Source organism: Balaenoptera acutorostrata, chromosome 3 (genome assembly GCF_949987535.1).
Source record: "Balaenoptera acutorostrata chromosome 3, mBalAcu1.1, whole genome shotgun sequence".
Classification (NCBI taxonomy): Eukaryota; Metazoa; Chordata; class Mammalia; order Artiodactyla; family Balaenopteridae; genus Balaenoptera; species Balaenoptera acutorostrata.
This window is the reverse complement of record NC_080066.1, coordinates 24,252,764-24,270,003: the sequence shown is the minus strand read 5'-3', so window position 1 is coordinate 24,270,003 and position 17,240 is coordinate 24,252,764. Positions and strand designations below refer to the sequence as shown.

The following is a 17,240-nucleotide window of genomic DNA, read 5'->3' as shown; positions in this document are numbered from 1 at the left end:
TTGGTGGGTGAATGGATGGATGGATGGATGGATGGATGGATGAATGAATGAGGCGGTCTTTACTTCGTGATACTTTCCTTACCCTACCGCCTTCCAGCTTTTGCTTCCACCACTACTAAAGCTGTTTACTCAGCTCACCAATAACCTGACTAGTATTCTTTACACAGCTGCTGGAATAATCTTTTTCAAGACAGATCAAACTATTTTAAAACTATCACTGACGTCCCATCAACCTTTCAGTAAAGCCCTGTCTGCCTCTCCAGCCCATCCCATTCCGTCTTCCCCTCCCTGACTCACTCTCACCACACAGGCTTCCTGCAGAGACCCCAGCACGAAACCACGGCTGCTCCCCGGGCTGTTCCCTGCGCCCAGAGTGCTTTCCCCCGGCCTGCTTCTGACTGGCTGTGCTAACTATTCACACCTCTGTTTAATTAATCAGTGTTTAGATAGTTTCTCCATTCCGTCTAAGGAGGCAGCATTGTACCTTACACTACCTCCCTGGTTGCTATTTTCTATTACTTTATCCTATTTAATTATTTCATAGCTCTTGTCATGGATCATAGTAATACTTTTCTTTTGGCTTATTTGATACTTTTCTGATCTTTGGCACAATTGAATACTCCCTACTCGTTAAAAATTCTTATACTTGCTTATACATTCTCCTCTTCCGACTTATTGGCTAATTCCAGCCCATTCTCCTTCTGCCACTACTTTACATTTTGCTGTGTCTCAGAATGTCAGTTCTCTGCTCTTCTCAGTCTGTGTGTTTCCCTGTCGGCCTTTCTTAAACCCATGGCCTCAGCCACCACTGCAGGCAGGATAGCGTGCTCATTAAGAGCTTTTGCTCAGCAAACATTAAGGGCCTCCTCTGGGTTAGCTGCTGTTTTAGACACTGGGAATATAGTCCAGAAGATACAGTTCCTGCCCTCAGAAAGCTTACATTTTAGTGGGTGAGACAAAAAAATAGCTAAGCAAATAAATAAGACGATGTTAGGTAGGACTGAGTGCAGTGGAGCTAAAGCAGGGCGTGGCAGTGTTGGGGGACAGGCAGGCCGCAGGGGGCTGGGATCAGAGCAGACCTCCCTGCCAAGGGGACATTGGAGGTGTGAGTAAACTGAGAAGAGAAGCAGAGAGAAGACCTGGAGGAGGAACATTCCAGGGGATCAGCTTGGCAAGTTTGAGGAACACTGAAAGACCAGTGTGGTTTGAGAAGAGGAATGGTGAGTGAGGGCAGGGGGAGATGGTGTGAGACCTGATGGGCCACAGCGAGGGTGGGATTTTACTCTAATTGTGATGGGACAGGACACCATCGGAGGCCCTCGAGCAGGGAAGGCTCTGGTTTAGCATTTGGAGTTGGAGAGAGTCAGTTCCAGCCTCACCCGACCCGTGGCCTTGATAGAACAGACAGCTGTCATATTTAGCCTTTTCTTAGTCAAAACTATTTCTTTGCGAAGTCACACAAGTGCAGTATTGTAATGACATTCATCCCTGAGGCGTTGGGACTTCCTGACACGCCTTTTACCAAAGAAAATTTAAATGAAGTTCCAAGTCATTTCAGTGTTAAAAATCAGTACCTTTTGCTTTTGCTTTTTAAGAATTTTTTAATCCGTATCTCACGTGTGTGGTAACTTTCTCTTACTCATAGACTGGTTAACCTCCGTGCTCCTCCCCCTCCTCCCTGTCCATGCCAGGAAAGAGTTGATTGTAATTTCATAGCATTTTCTAGTAATTTTTATGCTGTTGTGAATTGCTTGTTTTGTGGCTTGTATGAGGATGGATTCTTAGGGTGTTTTTTTGTTTATTTTGAGTCACCAAAGTTTGAGAGGCCAGCAGCAGATTTTACAGGCTGTCTTGTAAATACGAGGATCTTTGGAGTTAATAGAGTGAGGCAAGGATAGACACATAAAAATCCGAAGCTTAAATACTGAATTTCTTTCCCCCTATTAAATTTACCATTTGGTACTGAACTAATGTTTCTCTTACCATTTCAAACGAGAGTCATCCGAAATTTGGTCTTCTTTCTAATCTTGCTTTGATAACAGCCATTGTGTAATTATACCGAGCTTTCTTTTGAAATGATTTTGCTAAGATCTCTAGGATTATACGTGCGTAGTTGGGGGAAGCTCACTGCTGGAGCAGCTCCTCTGGGGGACGGGCTCGGCGGCCAGGGTGGGCGGGGCTGCTGGTTGGGTGGAGGACGGTGGCAACGGAGGGTCTCGGCTGCTGCTGCCGCCTCTGACACCAACTTCTGTCTGAACAGTTTTCAAAATGATTTCACGTTGAGCTCGTGCTGACTGCGCACGATAACCCTGGGGAGTAGGTGGGGCTGGCATTATTTTGTGTGTGTGCGGATAAAGAATCTCGTGCGCATCGTCGCAAAGGAACGTGGAACCAGGGTCGTCTCGCAGTCCATTGCTGTTCACGCTGTAATGAAACGCTGCCTCAGTAATAATGTGTGGCTTGGAGTAGAGCCTGCTCCTAAACACTGTCCCCAACGCAGAGGTCACAGGGCAAGTTAGTCTCATAGAAAGGACTGTACGCACGATCTAGTTGATGGGGGGCAGGTCTTATGTAAGTGGGCACAAGAAGGGGAGGAAAATGGAGAGCCCTGGGCGACGGCCAACCTACCACTTACCTGAGCCATTCCCTCTGAGTCGCAGTTTGCAAGTTCTCGTGGGTCTTCGTGGACCCTTGGATTTCAGGTGTGTCCAGTTTAATGTTACTTTAATAACTAAAACAATTTCTCTGTATTATATAGTAAGGAGCATAGTAAACATTTAATAATAATTTGGAACGGCTATCATATTTCACTGGTCTTAAGACACCATCAATCATAAGAAGCACCATTCTTTTATGTACCACTAGGGAAAAAAAAAACATGCTGCCAATTAGTCTTATCATACAGATGTTTCTTTTTTTTTTTCTTTTTTTTTTTTTTATTTTATTTTTGGCTGTGTTGGGTCTTCGGTTCGTGCGAGGGCTTTCTCTAGTTGCGGCAAGTGGGGGCCACTCTTCATCGCGGTGCGGGGACCGCTCTTCATCGCCGTGCGCGGGCCTTTCACTATCGCAGCCCCTCCTGTTGCGGGGCACAGGCTCCAGACGCGCAGGCTCAGTAGTTGTGGCTCACGGGCCCAGCCGCTCCGCGGCATGTGGGATCTTCCCAGACCAGGGCTCAAACCCGTGTCCCCTGCATTAGCAGGCAGATTCTCAACCACTGCGCCACCAGGGAAGCCCACAGATGTTTCTTTTTAACTGCATAGAACTGAAGAAGAATATTTCTTCTTCAATTTTTTAAATTGTTTGTTGAGTGAAACACCGGTGTCCAGTCAGTCATGCTACCAGGAATGACGGTCAGGTTCACCCATGGGCAGGCAGTGACTTCTCCATCACTACTGTCCCTCATCCAATAGAGACAAGAAGATGCTACTGATTATTCTAAAAATAGCAATTCAGAGATATACACTTATTCATATTTTGACAACTTAGAATCAGAAAAAATATGGTAAAATAGTTTTTCTTACTTTTCTAATAGTAATGCTGCTGAAGGAAATATTGATTATTAGCCATGGATGATTGCTTTGCAGCCCAGGGAAAACATGGTTAGTGAAGCTTAGTTGGGGAAATAGATTTTAAAAATGCACTAACAATCAAGCAGTTACAAATTGCAACTCATGTTGGAGATAAGGCGTGACCAGGGGATACTTCTTTGAGAAGTGCTTAAGCTTAAGACTTAAAGGGTGAGAGACCAGCATGGAAGTAACAAAGGGAAGAGTGTTGCTAGTGGAGAGGAGCGGAATATGTGGGTAGAAAGACCCTGAGAAGGGAAGGAACTGGGTATGTTCCAGAAAGTCGAAGAATGATCATGTGGCTTGAGCAGAATGTTCTGCACATAGCTGCTTCTTTGAATTTAAACTAAAATACGTCCCAGTTTGGATTTGGGAAACTGTCTTGCCAGGTATAATCACAGTGTTATAGTTCATAAGGCACTTTTCATCTTCTTATTAAATACCTTCTGAGGACTGGAATTACTTTTCAAGTAAAATCTTTTCTTTTAAATCAGTTGTTCATAAAAATATTTGACGTTGACGGGTTTGTGTCCATTTAATTATATGTAGCCGACCCTCATTATGCGCTGATTCTGTGTTTGTGATTCCGCCTGCTGGCTGGAATGTACTTGTAACCCCCAGATCAGTGCACACACGGTGCTTCCACAGTCATTCACGGACAGGCGCAGGGGGGCAGGAAATTTGAGTTGTGCACATTTCTAGCTGAGTCTAAACAAAGTGACACTCTGCCTTCTTATTTCAGCTCAGACTGTCGACAGGTGTATTTTCAGTCTATTTGTTGCCATGCTTTTTGCATTTTTTGCCTTTTTGGGTGATTCTGCTATCTAAAGTGCCCCCCAAGCGTGACGCTGGCTGGTGTTCCCAGGTGCGAGAGGGCTTGATGTGCCTTAATGGAAAGAATAGAGCAGCTCCGTGCAGTACTGTTGGCCGTGAGTTCACTGTGAATGAATCAACAGTATATATTAAATGAGATGTCTTTAAACAGAAACACACATAAAACAAGATTCTGTATTGATCTGCTGACGAAAATGTTGTGACCAAAGCCTCATAGGAACCTAACCTTGTATTTCCTTTGGGAGCAGCGGTTTTCACTGACTGAGTGTTTGCAGCCCCTTTGTAGAACATAATCACCCCAAATAACATGAATCCACTGTACCTGTACATGTGAACACATGGTTAACATGTTGCTGTGTAGCAAGCCACCCCAAAGATTAGTAGCTTAAAACAGCAACTGTTTACTGGCTCATAATCCTGGGAGTTGGCATTTGGGGTTGGCTCAGCGGTGCAGTCCTTTTGCTGGGTCTGGCTGGGCTCGGTTGGACATTTGCCATCAGCTAGTAATCGATGGCGTCACTCATACGTCTGACGGTCTGACTGGGGCTCTGAGCCACGCATTTCTCATCACCCAGGAGGCTAACCCGGGCACTGGGGTGGTTGCAAGTCTCCCATGAGCAGCAGGAGGGCAAGCCCCAGTCTGCACGTGGTTTTCCATCCTGTGCTTGTGTCGCATTTGCCAACTCTGACCCATCAGCCAAAGCAGGTTACCTGGCCACCCAAATCAAGTAGGCTCCACCTCTTGCCGAGATCTGGTGGAAAGGGCATCGATGCAGGGAGGAAAAGGATTCCTCTTACTGTTACTCAAAAGCCAGAGAGGTAGTACTAGCTGTTAACCCGAATGGGCATAAAAGAAAGGAAAGTTCAGAAAGATTAAGCAACCACACAGCCAGTAATTGGCAAAGGCGGGTCACACATGTCTGCATGATGGCAAAGTTTTTATTCTTTCTCTACTGCTTTGCCTTCTGATAGACGAATGGCTAATTTGCCTAGTTTGTCTAGTTCTGGGGAGGAAAAAACAGCAGTAAGATTAGTCTCATCAATACAAGAGAGAAACAACTGTCATTGTCTGTCTTGGAAAAGAAACCGTATCCTATGTGCAGTCTTACTGCTGTGGTGAGTTTAAGAACATCATGGTGGTAGTGATTTGTGAATGTGTGGGGCTCGATCATGAATCTGATTTGCACAAAGGGCTTACATCCTGGATATGGAATCTTAGCTGTAATAGAATTTATTCTGAAAGACTTAAAGGAAGATGATTAAAATATTAGAGATACTGACATTGTCTGAAGAGATCTCCTTGTATTTATTTCTTTTAAAAAATCCACAATATTACCATAGCCAGACCCTATTATGCTATTGTAATCATAGTTGAACTAAGAAGGGTGATTAACGATAGCAATTTATTGTATCTGAGGAGGAGAGAAAATAGGAGATGTTGTTGTTATCATAAATCATATCGTAAATAACCAAAAAGAAGCACTCAGAATGCTCGTGTAGTGTCAGCAGCCAGCCCTTTCAGGCACGCCAGCCCAGGATGTAGCCATAGAAACCCCAAAGTCATACTGTTATCTTAGCCTTGCTGCAGTTATGTGATACAACAGTATTAACATATAGATTAGGCCATTTATAATACTAGGTGTCATTTCAGGTTGGCTTGCTTATATAGCATTTTAGTTTTTTATTGTGCAGAATGTTAGTGAAATAGTGCTTTTCTGCAGGTCAGTGTATATATAGGTATTTATAACACATCAGCTTCACTCTGCTATTAATTTATTGTGTTATTGATTGGTTGTACTGTATGAATTGTCAGTGCCTAATTGTCTAGTCTTTGCTCGTCATTTCATTTTTTTAAGTAAATAGGTTTGTTTAGAAAATACCTACCCACTTATACATGTTGAGTTGTGTTTCAAGGGTCTAATTTCAGTCCCATTATAGACAGGACAATTTTTAAAATATTTTATGAGGGCATGTAGATGGGATTCGAAAAAAATTTTTGGCCTCATTTGGAACTAAGAGATAAAATGTTGGAATGGGCTGTTTTAATATTGCTGCTCTTCCTGCATTTCCCAGGCATCCAGTGTCTGCCTGTCATGCTCCAGCTGCCCTAGACACGCCCCCCAACAGCAGCAGCCCACCAGAACCTCCCCCTCTTGGCAGCACCCTGGGTTCCAGACCCTCTCCATCCTCAGCATTCTGTCAAGTTACTTCACTGAAGTACCATTTACTCAAAGTCTCCTTCCCTCAAAAAGTAAGATAGAATCATTCATGTGTCAGCTTTACAGTCTTAAAAATATTTTGGCAGCAACATCTTAAAGATACTGCCCTTATCCAAGACATAAATCAAGTGGTCGGAATGCCAAGCACTGTAGCATGTGGTCAGTGAGATATTTAGGGGCAGAAAGAACTCTGTCCTGCCCTTTAGGTCATCGCCCTGCATGTGGAGATGGCCCTAATATTAGAGACCTTCAGTTCTTCGAAGCAGGAGTCAGATGTCAATACTTGTGTGTGTGTGTGTGTTTGTGTGTGTGTGTATTTTTTTTTTACTTTTATTTTTTATATTTTTTATTGGAGTATAGTTGATTTACAATGTTGTGTTAGTTTTAGGTGTACAGCAAAGTGATTCAGTTATACATATACATATATCTACTCATTTTTTTGTTTTTTAGATTCTTTTCCCATATAGGCCATTACAGAGTATTGAGTAGAGTTCCCTGCACTATACAGCAGGGTCTTAGCAGTTATTTATTTTCTATATAGTAGTGTGTATATGTCAGTCCCAATCTCCCAGTTTGTCCTTTCCCACCCTCCCATCCCCCAGTACTTCTATTTTGCAGATGGGAAAACTTAGGTCTGAGAGAGTAAATGGGCCGTGCTAGGTCGAACTGTGGCTCTGGTAACAGACCCCGGATATAGTTTCCATCCTCTTCCTCTCTAGTTGACCTTGGGATTTCTGTCCTCGTATCCCTGGATGTGGCTACGTATGTACTTCGTACCGATCCTTGCCACAGCACCTGAACTGATGGCCACAAACTGTAGTTGATTCTTCAGGATAGGAAGTCATGTCTTATTTGACTGTACGTTCCTAGGATCTAACGTGGTGCTGCCTGCACTGGTGTTCACAAGGCACTCGGTAGGTGAACGAATGCTTGAATGATGAGTAAGGAGTGAATGAATGAATGTAAGTAGTATGGAGTCACTTCAAGCAACTGGTTGTAATAAACATACCTAAATATAGAAAGATGTTTTTTGAAAAATGTGCATTTTAAATGAATCCTTTCATCTCTGTTATAAAAACATCAGTGTGCATAAACTAATAAGACAGTAGGAAAGTTCATGTCATCGTTGCTAGAAATTAATTTCTGCATGTGTATTTCCAAAAAATTACAGGAAATCTAGTTTTAAATACATTTAATTTTTGGTGAAATATATGCAGATAGCATTTTATTGTCCGTACAGAGTTCAGTAGCACAAGTATATTTTCTGCTTAAGATCATGAATCTGTGTAGTTAATGAGATAAAAAGCTTTCATGCCTTTGCAATCTCCTTTTTTTCCTAATGTCCATGAGCTTTTTAGATTATAGTGTTTCTTTAAAGGCATTTATTATTCTAGTTAAAAAGATTTTTTTAAAAGATATTTTATTCTAAGTCAATATTTATAGTAGCTCAGAACTAACCCCTAAAAATCCTTTTGGTGTGTTCAGACCATATTGCCTTGTTTCGGTTTTGTTCGATAAGTTTGGTAAAGAAGTGTGTTTTGCTCATTACTCCTCCGGGAAATGTAGGGAGTGTGGATTATTTATTTGTGTCATTAATGAAGGAAAATTGGAATGGGGTTTGTATTGTCTCCCCCCACTCCTCTCAGTATTTGTGAAGTTTTAAAAAAAGATGGACCTGGGACTTCCCTGGCAGTCCAGTGGTTAAGACTTTGCCTTCCAGTGCAGTGGGGGGAGGTTCAGTCCCTGGTCGGGGAGCTAAGATCCCACATGCCTCGCGGCCAAAACACCAAAACATAAACCAGAAGCAATATTGTAACAAATTCAATAAAAACTTTAAAATTGGTACACATCAAAAAAAAAATCTTAAAAAAAATAAACATATTTAAACAGTAGAAAATAAGTTCTTAGTTCTCTGGAAATAAAAAAAATCTTTAAAATACTCCTCATATCGTAACATCACTCTTTTGACTTTCGAGCACAGCTTTTACTTTTGTGTCTGTATTTGTGTTAAATTAGAAAGAGCTTGTGACTCAAAAAAATTTTTATACTATTTTTTTACACCTTTATATAATAACATGTCAAAAGATCAAGTATCTTGTAATATTAAACTTCTGTTAACCAAATTTTATGCTATTTTATAGTAAAACTGTTTTCATGGATAAGTATAGGAAAATGCTAAAAACCATTTTTAGGATATTTTACAGATATTTGGTGAATCATGCTCATTATACACATACACACAAGGAATACTTCATTGCTGTTCACCTGTAATCAAACTGAGATTAACCTTCAGGTGGGGGTTTGGGTGATGGTAAAGAATAAACCATTCAGTAGCCATCACATATTTATCTTACTCCAAACTCTTAGAACACAGAATTAAAATAACTCATGTAATAGAAAGCCAGACACTCGTTATGCAAAATCACCAATTAAGTCTGTGTTTGAGCAAGCATAAGCTAGATCAGTTGTATTCATTTGTTTGCATTTTGTAATATTTTAAAAATAAAATATATTCACTCAAGTGGAAAACTTTAATACTGCGGAGAATGGATTAATAAGCGTGGTACATTTTTACAACAGGAAATGAATGCACTACAGCTACCTGAATGGACATAGGTGATGCTCAGAAACATAATGTTAGGGGCAAAAAAGCTGAAGAACATTATAGTGTGATACCACGTGTATGAAGTTCAAAAACAAGTCACTACATACAAATGTGGTAAAACTGTACAGGACACAAAGAAAGGACAGATATAAAAAGATGAGTAGTTACCTGGGGTTGGGGGTGGGAGTGGAGAGAGGAGAGGATGAATCAGAAAGGAACCAAGGGGAGGTGTGATGATGATGCTAATGCTGTCTTCCGGAAGTCGACAGCTGTTCTACAGGCATCCATTCATTATTATGCTTTATGCCTTACATGCACATCACTTCTGCGCTCTGCAATGTACCAGATAATTTCTAATTCAGAAAATTGTTTTAAATATTTTCACACTTTAAACATTTCACACCTGTTCTTATTAAAGCTTAAGGCTTTCTCTTCCAGCAAAATTCCCTTTTCATTTTGATTAATTTTGATGCTGCAATTGAAGCTTTCTTATAAAATCTTTAAGCATAAAAAAATTGTAAATTAAAAATAAACATTTGTGTATTTAAGTATTCCTAAAATCAGCTCTTGTAATAGTTTATTTTTATAATTCATTTATATTCCTCTAAACCACATAAAGCTTCTAGAGGCATACAAGTTAACAGCAGGGACTTGAAATAAACAAACAAACAAAAAGAAACCATAAAAATAAAATAACAGAAATGGAGTAATCCCTCCTAGCTTGTGGAGACCGCTTTGAATTAAGCTTTATGTTAAATTTTTCTCACTTAAATGTAAGCAACAACCATTAATTTTTAAAATATTTTTCTGAGGTACTTGAGCTCCAAATTCTAAATGAACCAGTCTGTTTTCTAAAGTATTTGCTGGAAAAACAGTCCAGTTTTCCATAGCCCAGTGTGACACACATCCTGCAGTTCAAATGCCTATGTGGTAGTCATCTTGCCAGTTCCAATTTGATAGAATTACACACTGGCAAAGTAGTACAGTCTTTAACACGATGCGTAGAAACCCAGTGCTGAGTTGAGCTAACAGTAGCGATGGGGAAAACACATGAAAGGAAACAGAATAGAAAACAGTTCACAATTCTGATCTGGAGAAAGAGGGGAAAGTACAATAGCAGCCTGGAGTGATGTTTCTCACTTAGGTGACTGGATGGATGACAGTATTATTCTCGAGTAATGGTAGCAATAATTGTGTCTCCAGTTTGTCTTGTCCTCTGTAGTTTACAAAGCGCTTTCACGAACATTACGTCTTCCCCCCTTAGTGCTCCTGTTGGAGGGACTTAAGCTGTGAGCCTTTGTTCTCGCTGCCCTCATAAGCATTTGACTTTGTTCCTGAGTCCTCCCCTTGAAAACTGTTACCCCCTTGATCTCTTTGACATCTCCTGATTTCTCTAGTGCCTCCTCTTCTCTTTATCCTTAGAATATCTAAACCTGACTACCCTGATTGCTCCCTTGCTGACATTATCCATTATTGTGATTTCATTGAGCACAGCAAAGATTTCTCTAACACCCTGTCCGGTTTTCTGAACTTCAGTGTATCTCAAGGATTGAGCTAATTCATAATCATCTTCCTTCTCTATTTCTTTACTTCCTGTTTATATGAATGACTGCATTTCTCACTCACCAGGGCTCAAAGCCTCAAACCTGTGTTTGAATCCTTCCTCCACTCTTATACCTAATCACTTATCAGATTCTGTTCATTCTGTCTTCAGAATATCATCTGCCTCTTACTTGATACCGCTCTTCTAGTTCAGACCCTTCTTGTCACTTCCCTACATCATTTCATAACCCCTAACCTGTCACCTCTCCATTAGGATCCATTGCCTCCCATCCGTCATGTATGTTCCTGCCAGGGTAATTTTGCTAACATACACTCCAGTCATTTTTGTCCCTTGTCTAAAAATCTTTACAAGGTCTAAACTACCACTAGGATAAAGATCATGTTTGTTTTTCTGGAATTCAAAACTTCTAGGATCTGGATGTAAGCTTGCTAAACTTACTTTCTCCTATTTCCCATCTTGCACCCTACCTTCCAGACAAATTATTCCCTGGTTCTTATACAACTTCTTATGTGCACCCCTCCATCTCTGTGTCACCTGTTCCTACATCCTGTACTTCACCATTATCAATCTCCAAATATCCAAAATGCTACCTGAGTAGTCAAGTCTGTCCCAGATCTTTGACATTGAGGTATTCTGTTTCTCCTTTGAACTGCTATGGCACTTTATCTCTCTTATGGTACTAATCACTTTCTATGTGCTAGACATCTACACGGCGACTCCTGCTGAACTGTAAGCTCTTTTAGGTCGTGGTTTATTTCTGACTTATTCTGTAGCTCTTTCAGCCTTTATCATCGTGCATTACACATGGTAGATGCTTAGTTAATATGTGTGGAGAGAAATAATCTGACCCCACAGCAACTCAGTCAAGTGGGCAGGGCAAGTAACGTTAGCCCCTTTTGAGAGGTCAGAAGACAGCCTCAAGAAGGTTAAGAGATTGCCTTAGGCCTGTTGCTTTGTGATGCCTGAACGCCTGCTGAAACACCGTCTTTCTAATGCCAAGCCAAGCCGATGTGTCCTTCATGTCACCACACTGCTTCTCAAAGTGGCTGTCCTCAAGCCAGCGGAATAGAAGACATAAATAGCGTATGAATTGTGTCCAGGTTGGAGATTTACATTTTCCAAACTCCAAGAATTAAAATATGTTATGAAGGTTCTTTTAAAAAGTATTCTTTTCTGTCATTTCTGAGGAAAGTAGTCATATAATAACCCATCTCTTGATTCTTTAAAATACTTATTTTTTAAATTTATTTATTTATTTTCCTTATTTTTTTGGCTGCGTCAGGTCTTACGGCACACGGGATCTTCGTTGAGGCATGCAGGATCTTTCATTACGGCGTGTGGTCTCTTTGTTGCAGCACACGGGCGTCTCTCTGGTTGTGGTGTGAGGGTTTTCTCTCTCTAGTTGAGGAGTGTGGGCTCCAGCGCGCATGGGCTCTGTAGTTTGCAGCACGTGGGCTCTCTCACTGAGACACGCGAGCTCAGTAATAGTGGCGCGTGGGCTTAGTTGCTGTGCGGCGTGTGGATCTTAGTTCCCTGACCAGGGATCGAACCCGCATCCCCTGCATTGGAAGGTGGATTCTATACCACTAGACCACCGGGGAAGTCCCCCATCTCTTGGTTTTTAGAGGTAGGTGTGGGTGTGTGTGTGTGTACACACGTGTACGTAAGAGGAGGGGGAAAACAGAAAGGCAGTATTTAGTCAAGTTAGGAAAAGAATTAATTAAGGAAGCAGAGGGCAAACAGGAAATCCTTAGCAAACTCCAGATCCTGCATTTAGGGCCACACCACTAGAAAGGAAAACGGTTTGTATATCTCCTGTCACTGGTTGTCACTCTTCAAAGCACGACAACATGCAAGTTTGGAAGGTTCTAGAAAACTTACCACTTTACTCTCTAACAACTGTCAATAATTTCCTTTCTTTCTTAGAAATCATGTTTGAAGCATTGTTTTTATTTCTTAGGTTTTATATATATGTATATTCTAATAACACTTCATTTTTCTGCCTTTACCAGAAGAAGAAGAAGAGCAGGTGCCCACCGATGGGGGCACATCAGCAGAAGCCATGCAGGTTCCCTTGGAAGAAGATGATGAACTGGAAGAGGAGGAAATTATCAATGATGAGAACTTCTTGGGTAAGAGACCGCTGGACAGTCCAGAAGCTGAAGAAATGCCCACGATGAAGCGGCCACGCCTGCTAAGCACTAAAGGGGATGCCCTGGACGTGGTGTTACTGGAGGCTCGAGAGCCACTCAGCTCAATAAACCCACAGAAGATCCCACCAATGCTGTCCCCCGTCCACGTCCAGGACAGCACGGACCTAGCTCCGCCGTCACCAGAGCCGCCAATGTTAGCTCCAGTGGCAAAATCACAGCTGCCAACTGCAAAACCGTTGGAAGCAAGGTCGTTTACACCTAAAACAAAGACTAAAACCAGTTCTCCAGGGCAGAAGACTAAATCACCCAAAATGACTCCGTCACCAGCAATGGTCGGAAGTCCTATTCGGTCTCCAAAAACCATATCCAAAGAAAAGAAGTCTCCTGGACGTTCGAAGAGCCCCAAAAGCCCCAAGAGTCCCAAGGTCATCACTCACATTCCCCAAGTACCCATTAGACCCGACACCCCTAACAGGACTCCTTCAGCTACAATAAGTGAAAAAATTAGTAAAGAGACCATTCAGGTGAAACAAATACAAACAGCCCCCGATGCTGGGAAACTGAACCATGAGAATCAGCCGAAAAAGGCCGTCGTGACTGATAAGACCATCGACGACTCTATTGATGCCGTGATTGCACGGGCTTGTGCCGAACGGGAGCCAGACCCTTTTGAGTTTTCTTCTGGATCCGAGTCAGAAGGAGACATTTTTACCAGTCCTAAGAGGATTTCAGGTTCAGAATGTGCTACCCCAAAAGCTTCCACTTCCTCCAGCAACTTCCCCAAGTCCGGGTCCACCCCTCTCCCTCTTTCAGGCGGAACTTCAAGTTCTGACAATTCCTGGACGATGGATGCATCCATCGACGAGGTGGTCCGGAAAGCCAAGATGGGGACCCCTCCCAGCGTACCCCCCAGCTTCCCTTACATCTCCTCCCCTTCAGTCTCTCCTCCCACCCCTGAGCCGCTGCACAAGGTATATGAGGAGAAACCCAAAGTGCCAGCCTCCACAGACGTCAAAAAGAAGCTGAAAAAGGAAATGAAGACGAAGATGAAAAAGAAAGAGAAGCAGAGAGATAAGGAGAGGGACAGGGACAAAAGCAAGGAGAGAAGCAAAGAGAAGGAGAAAGGGAAGGAGACCAGCAGGGAAGCCAAGTATCCCTGGAAGGACTTTCTCAAAGACGGAGAGGCAGATCCCTACAAGTTTAAGATAAAAGAGTTTGAAGATGTGGATCCAAAAGCAAGATTGAAAGATGGAATGGTGAGAAAGGAAAAGGAGAAGCACAAAGACAAGAAGAAAGATAGAGAAAAAGGCAAAAAGGATAAAGAGAAGCGGGACAAAGAGAAAGCGAAAGAGAAAGGCCGAGAAGAGAAGCTGAAGGCTGCCCCAGCCCCCCTGGTCCTGCCCCCCAAGGACATGGCGCTGCCCCTGTTCAGCCCCGCGGCGGCCATGAGGATCCCAGCCATGCTGCCCTCCTTGACACCCATGCTTCCCGAGAAGCTGTTCGAAGAGAAAGAGAAGCCCAAGGAGAAAGACAGGAAAAAGGACAAAAAGGAGAAGAAGAAAAAGAAAGAGAGAGAGAAGGAGAAGGAGAAGAAGGAGAAGGAGAGGGAGAAGGAGAAGCGAGAGAGAGAGAAGAGGGAGAAAGAGAAGGAGAAACACAAGCATGAGAAAGTAAGCACTTTATCCTTGGGGGCCCTGTCTGATCCAAGTTCTGTTGAAAGTGCAGGTGAACAAAGCCAGCAATTGTCTGTCTTTTTCGGATGTAAATCACCCACAGCTTAACTGGAAACACGTTTGTAATGCGTTTACAAAATTTAATTTTAATTCTCAAACCCATAAACTTGCCATCAACCCCCCAATACACTGGAAAACGTTAAAAATTCATAGGCCAAGAGCAATCTAATCACAGACCATCAACTCTCTGTTAACCACACTAATCTCTGGCAGTTTGAAAAGATCTGTAATCTTCAACTGTGAATAATATTTTTGTAATTATCAAGTCTGCAGCATACTAATTTGTACCCAAATATTAGATACCCGGAAAAGGCAGCACCCAGTTTTCTAAGAGCAGGTAAAACCTTGGCGCTGTCCTAAGAGGACCGCAAGGCCCCTGGAGTCCTTGCTCACTGACTCAGTTTTGTTTGGTGAGCCATTTTTGCAAGTATTTAAGGTTATGCCTGTCTTCTACTTTCTGTTGCATCTCTTATCCTTCTATTTTCTGCTTTATTTTTTTTTTTACAGGATTTTTAAAAATTTATTTATTTATTTATTTATTTTATTTGCGCCTGCACGCGGGCTTTCTCTAGTTGCTGCAAGCGGGGGCTACTCTTCGTTGCAGTGCGCGGGCTTCTCATTGCAGTGGCTTCTCTTGTTGCGGAGCACGGGGTCTAGGCATGCGGACTTCAGTAGTTGTGGAACGCGGGCTCAGGAGTTGTGGCTCACAGGCTCTAGAGCGCAGGCTCAGTAGTTGTGGCACACAGGCTTAGTTGCTCCGCGGCATGTGGGATCTTCCCAGACCAGGGATCGAACCCGTGTCCCCTACGTTGGCAGGCGGATTCTTAACCACTGCACCACCAGGGAAGTCCCTCTTTTCTGCTTTAATAAGATTAGGACATGTCTCTGAGTATCTGGCTCATCTGGCAGCCTAGTTGGTGGGTAGAAACTAATTCGAAGTGTTTTCCCATGTAAGTAAATCCGGCTTCCATAGAATATAGCCAAAGAAACTGATGTGCATCACGCACTTTGTAGCAGCCAAGACTTCGATCCTTTGGGCACAAGATGCGACCTCTGCTGTTATAGCTTTGCTCTCTGTCCACAGTTCTTTGGGTTATAGTGGTTGACTTGTTGATGGAGAAATTTCTTTTAAGCTCTCTTAAGCAGTGTCTAAGTGTCTGGCGCTGTACGTACAGAGCCTCAGGCAGCCTCTCCCTGCCCTCTGGGAGCATTCCTCTTTGAGGGTGGCTACGAGATCATACCTGGTAACTTTTCCACATGATAGAATTTGCTGTATTTGACCTACAGCAGCTCCATTATCCATACTTTTGCAACGTTTTCCATTTCAGACTTAACTGGGAAGATTAGTTTAGCTGACGAGCTAACTACCCTCTCACATTTTTCTGCCTAACTTTTTTCTTTCTCTGTCCCCCTTGGCTATTATTCTAAAATATAAGGCAGTAGAATGGAAATTCTGATATTAATAACTGAACATCAGCAAGTTAACAAGACACAGAAATCCAACTCTTTTTTCCATTTTTGAAATCACTTTATCATTATGTTATTTTTCCGTGGTACCGGGAAGATTTTAAAGCACTTCCACGTACCTTAGTTTCTCCCCCGACACACCCGTCACACAGGTCCAGCAGGTATTATTATCAACCTTTGTGGATGAGAAACAGCCTGAGTGACTTGTCCAAGATCAAGCTCACACAACCAGCAAGAGCCAGGTCATTTACACACAGACTTACTTCCCGTTTTGAAATGTTCATGGCTGGTGATCCTGCCCGGCAGCGATTAGCCGCTTACCCATCGGGTACCTAATAACTTGCCAAATGAGCCCTCAGCACATCAGAGTACTGTTGCTTTCATCACCATCTCACCTCTGGAAAGTCAGTAGAGGTGTTTCAGAGGCCACTGTGAGCTTCAGTAAAGCCCATCAGGTTAGCTGGTAACAGCGGCCCATGCTTTTTCTCGGCACCTACCTGACTTTGGGAAGGACATGTCTCTCAGACCATCTTGGCTAGAGGCAAAGGGTCAGTTATGAGTCACACAGATTTCACCTAACAGAGGAATACAAGTACTTGTATCAGTTTTGATGGTTATGGATCAGTTTTTAAAGATAAAAACTTAACAAAAGTCAGCCATCAGGGCTTTAAAAATAATAAACATAATTGTCTCTGGAGTTAAACCTGAGTTCCCATCCTGACTTTTTCAGCCCTGTGAACTTGGGCAAGTGGCTTAGGTGAGGATTAAATGAGATAACATCTGAGACCTGCTTAGTACCATTTCTGGCACATAAGTAAATGCTGAATAAGTGGAGAAGGCGGTGATGGTGATGGCGAGTGTTACTATTCCATTTTGAATCAACCACTAAAACCCAGAAACCTGAATGGAGGCGGCTGCTTCATTGGACCCTGGTGACTGACCTGTGTGTGACAGGGTGGGTCGGCTGTGGTCCCAGTGTTGAACAATTATGTCTGCCTCCTGGGCATTCTTTTCCATTTGAGCCCTTTGCACAGCTAGGAAAGGGTAAATCTAGTGTAACCCGTGGGATGCCATTGACAAGGAGTAGAAATTGAGATAT

At 42.6% G+C, this 17,240-nt stretch overlaps 1 protein-coding gene across 1 annotated transcript in view; it reads left to right on the top strand.

Annotated features, from left to right (window-relative positions):
- The window catches only part of TAF3 (TATA-box binding protein associated factor 3), a 152,575-nt gene that overhangs the window by 100,164 nt on the left and 35,171 nt on the right, over positions 1-17,240 (top strand). Inside the window, exon 3 of the mRNA XM_007167423.2 lies at positions 12,801-14,611. Within this exon, the coding sequence (XP_007167485.1) occupies positions 12,801-14,611 (1,811 nt within the window). The remainder of the gene's footprint in view (positions 1-12,800; positions 14,612-17,240) is intronic.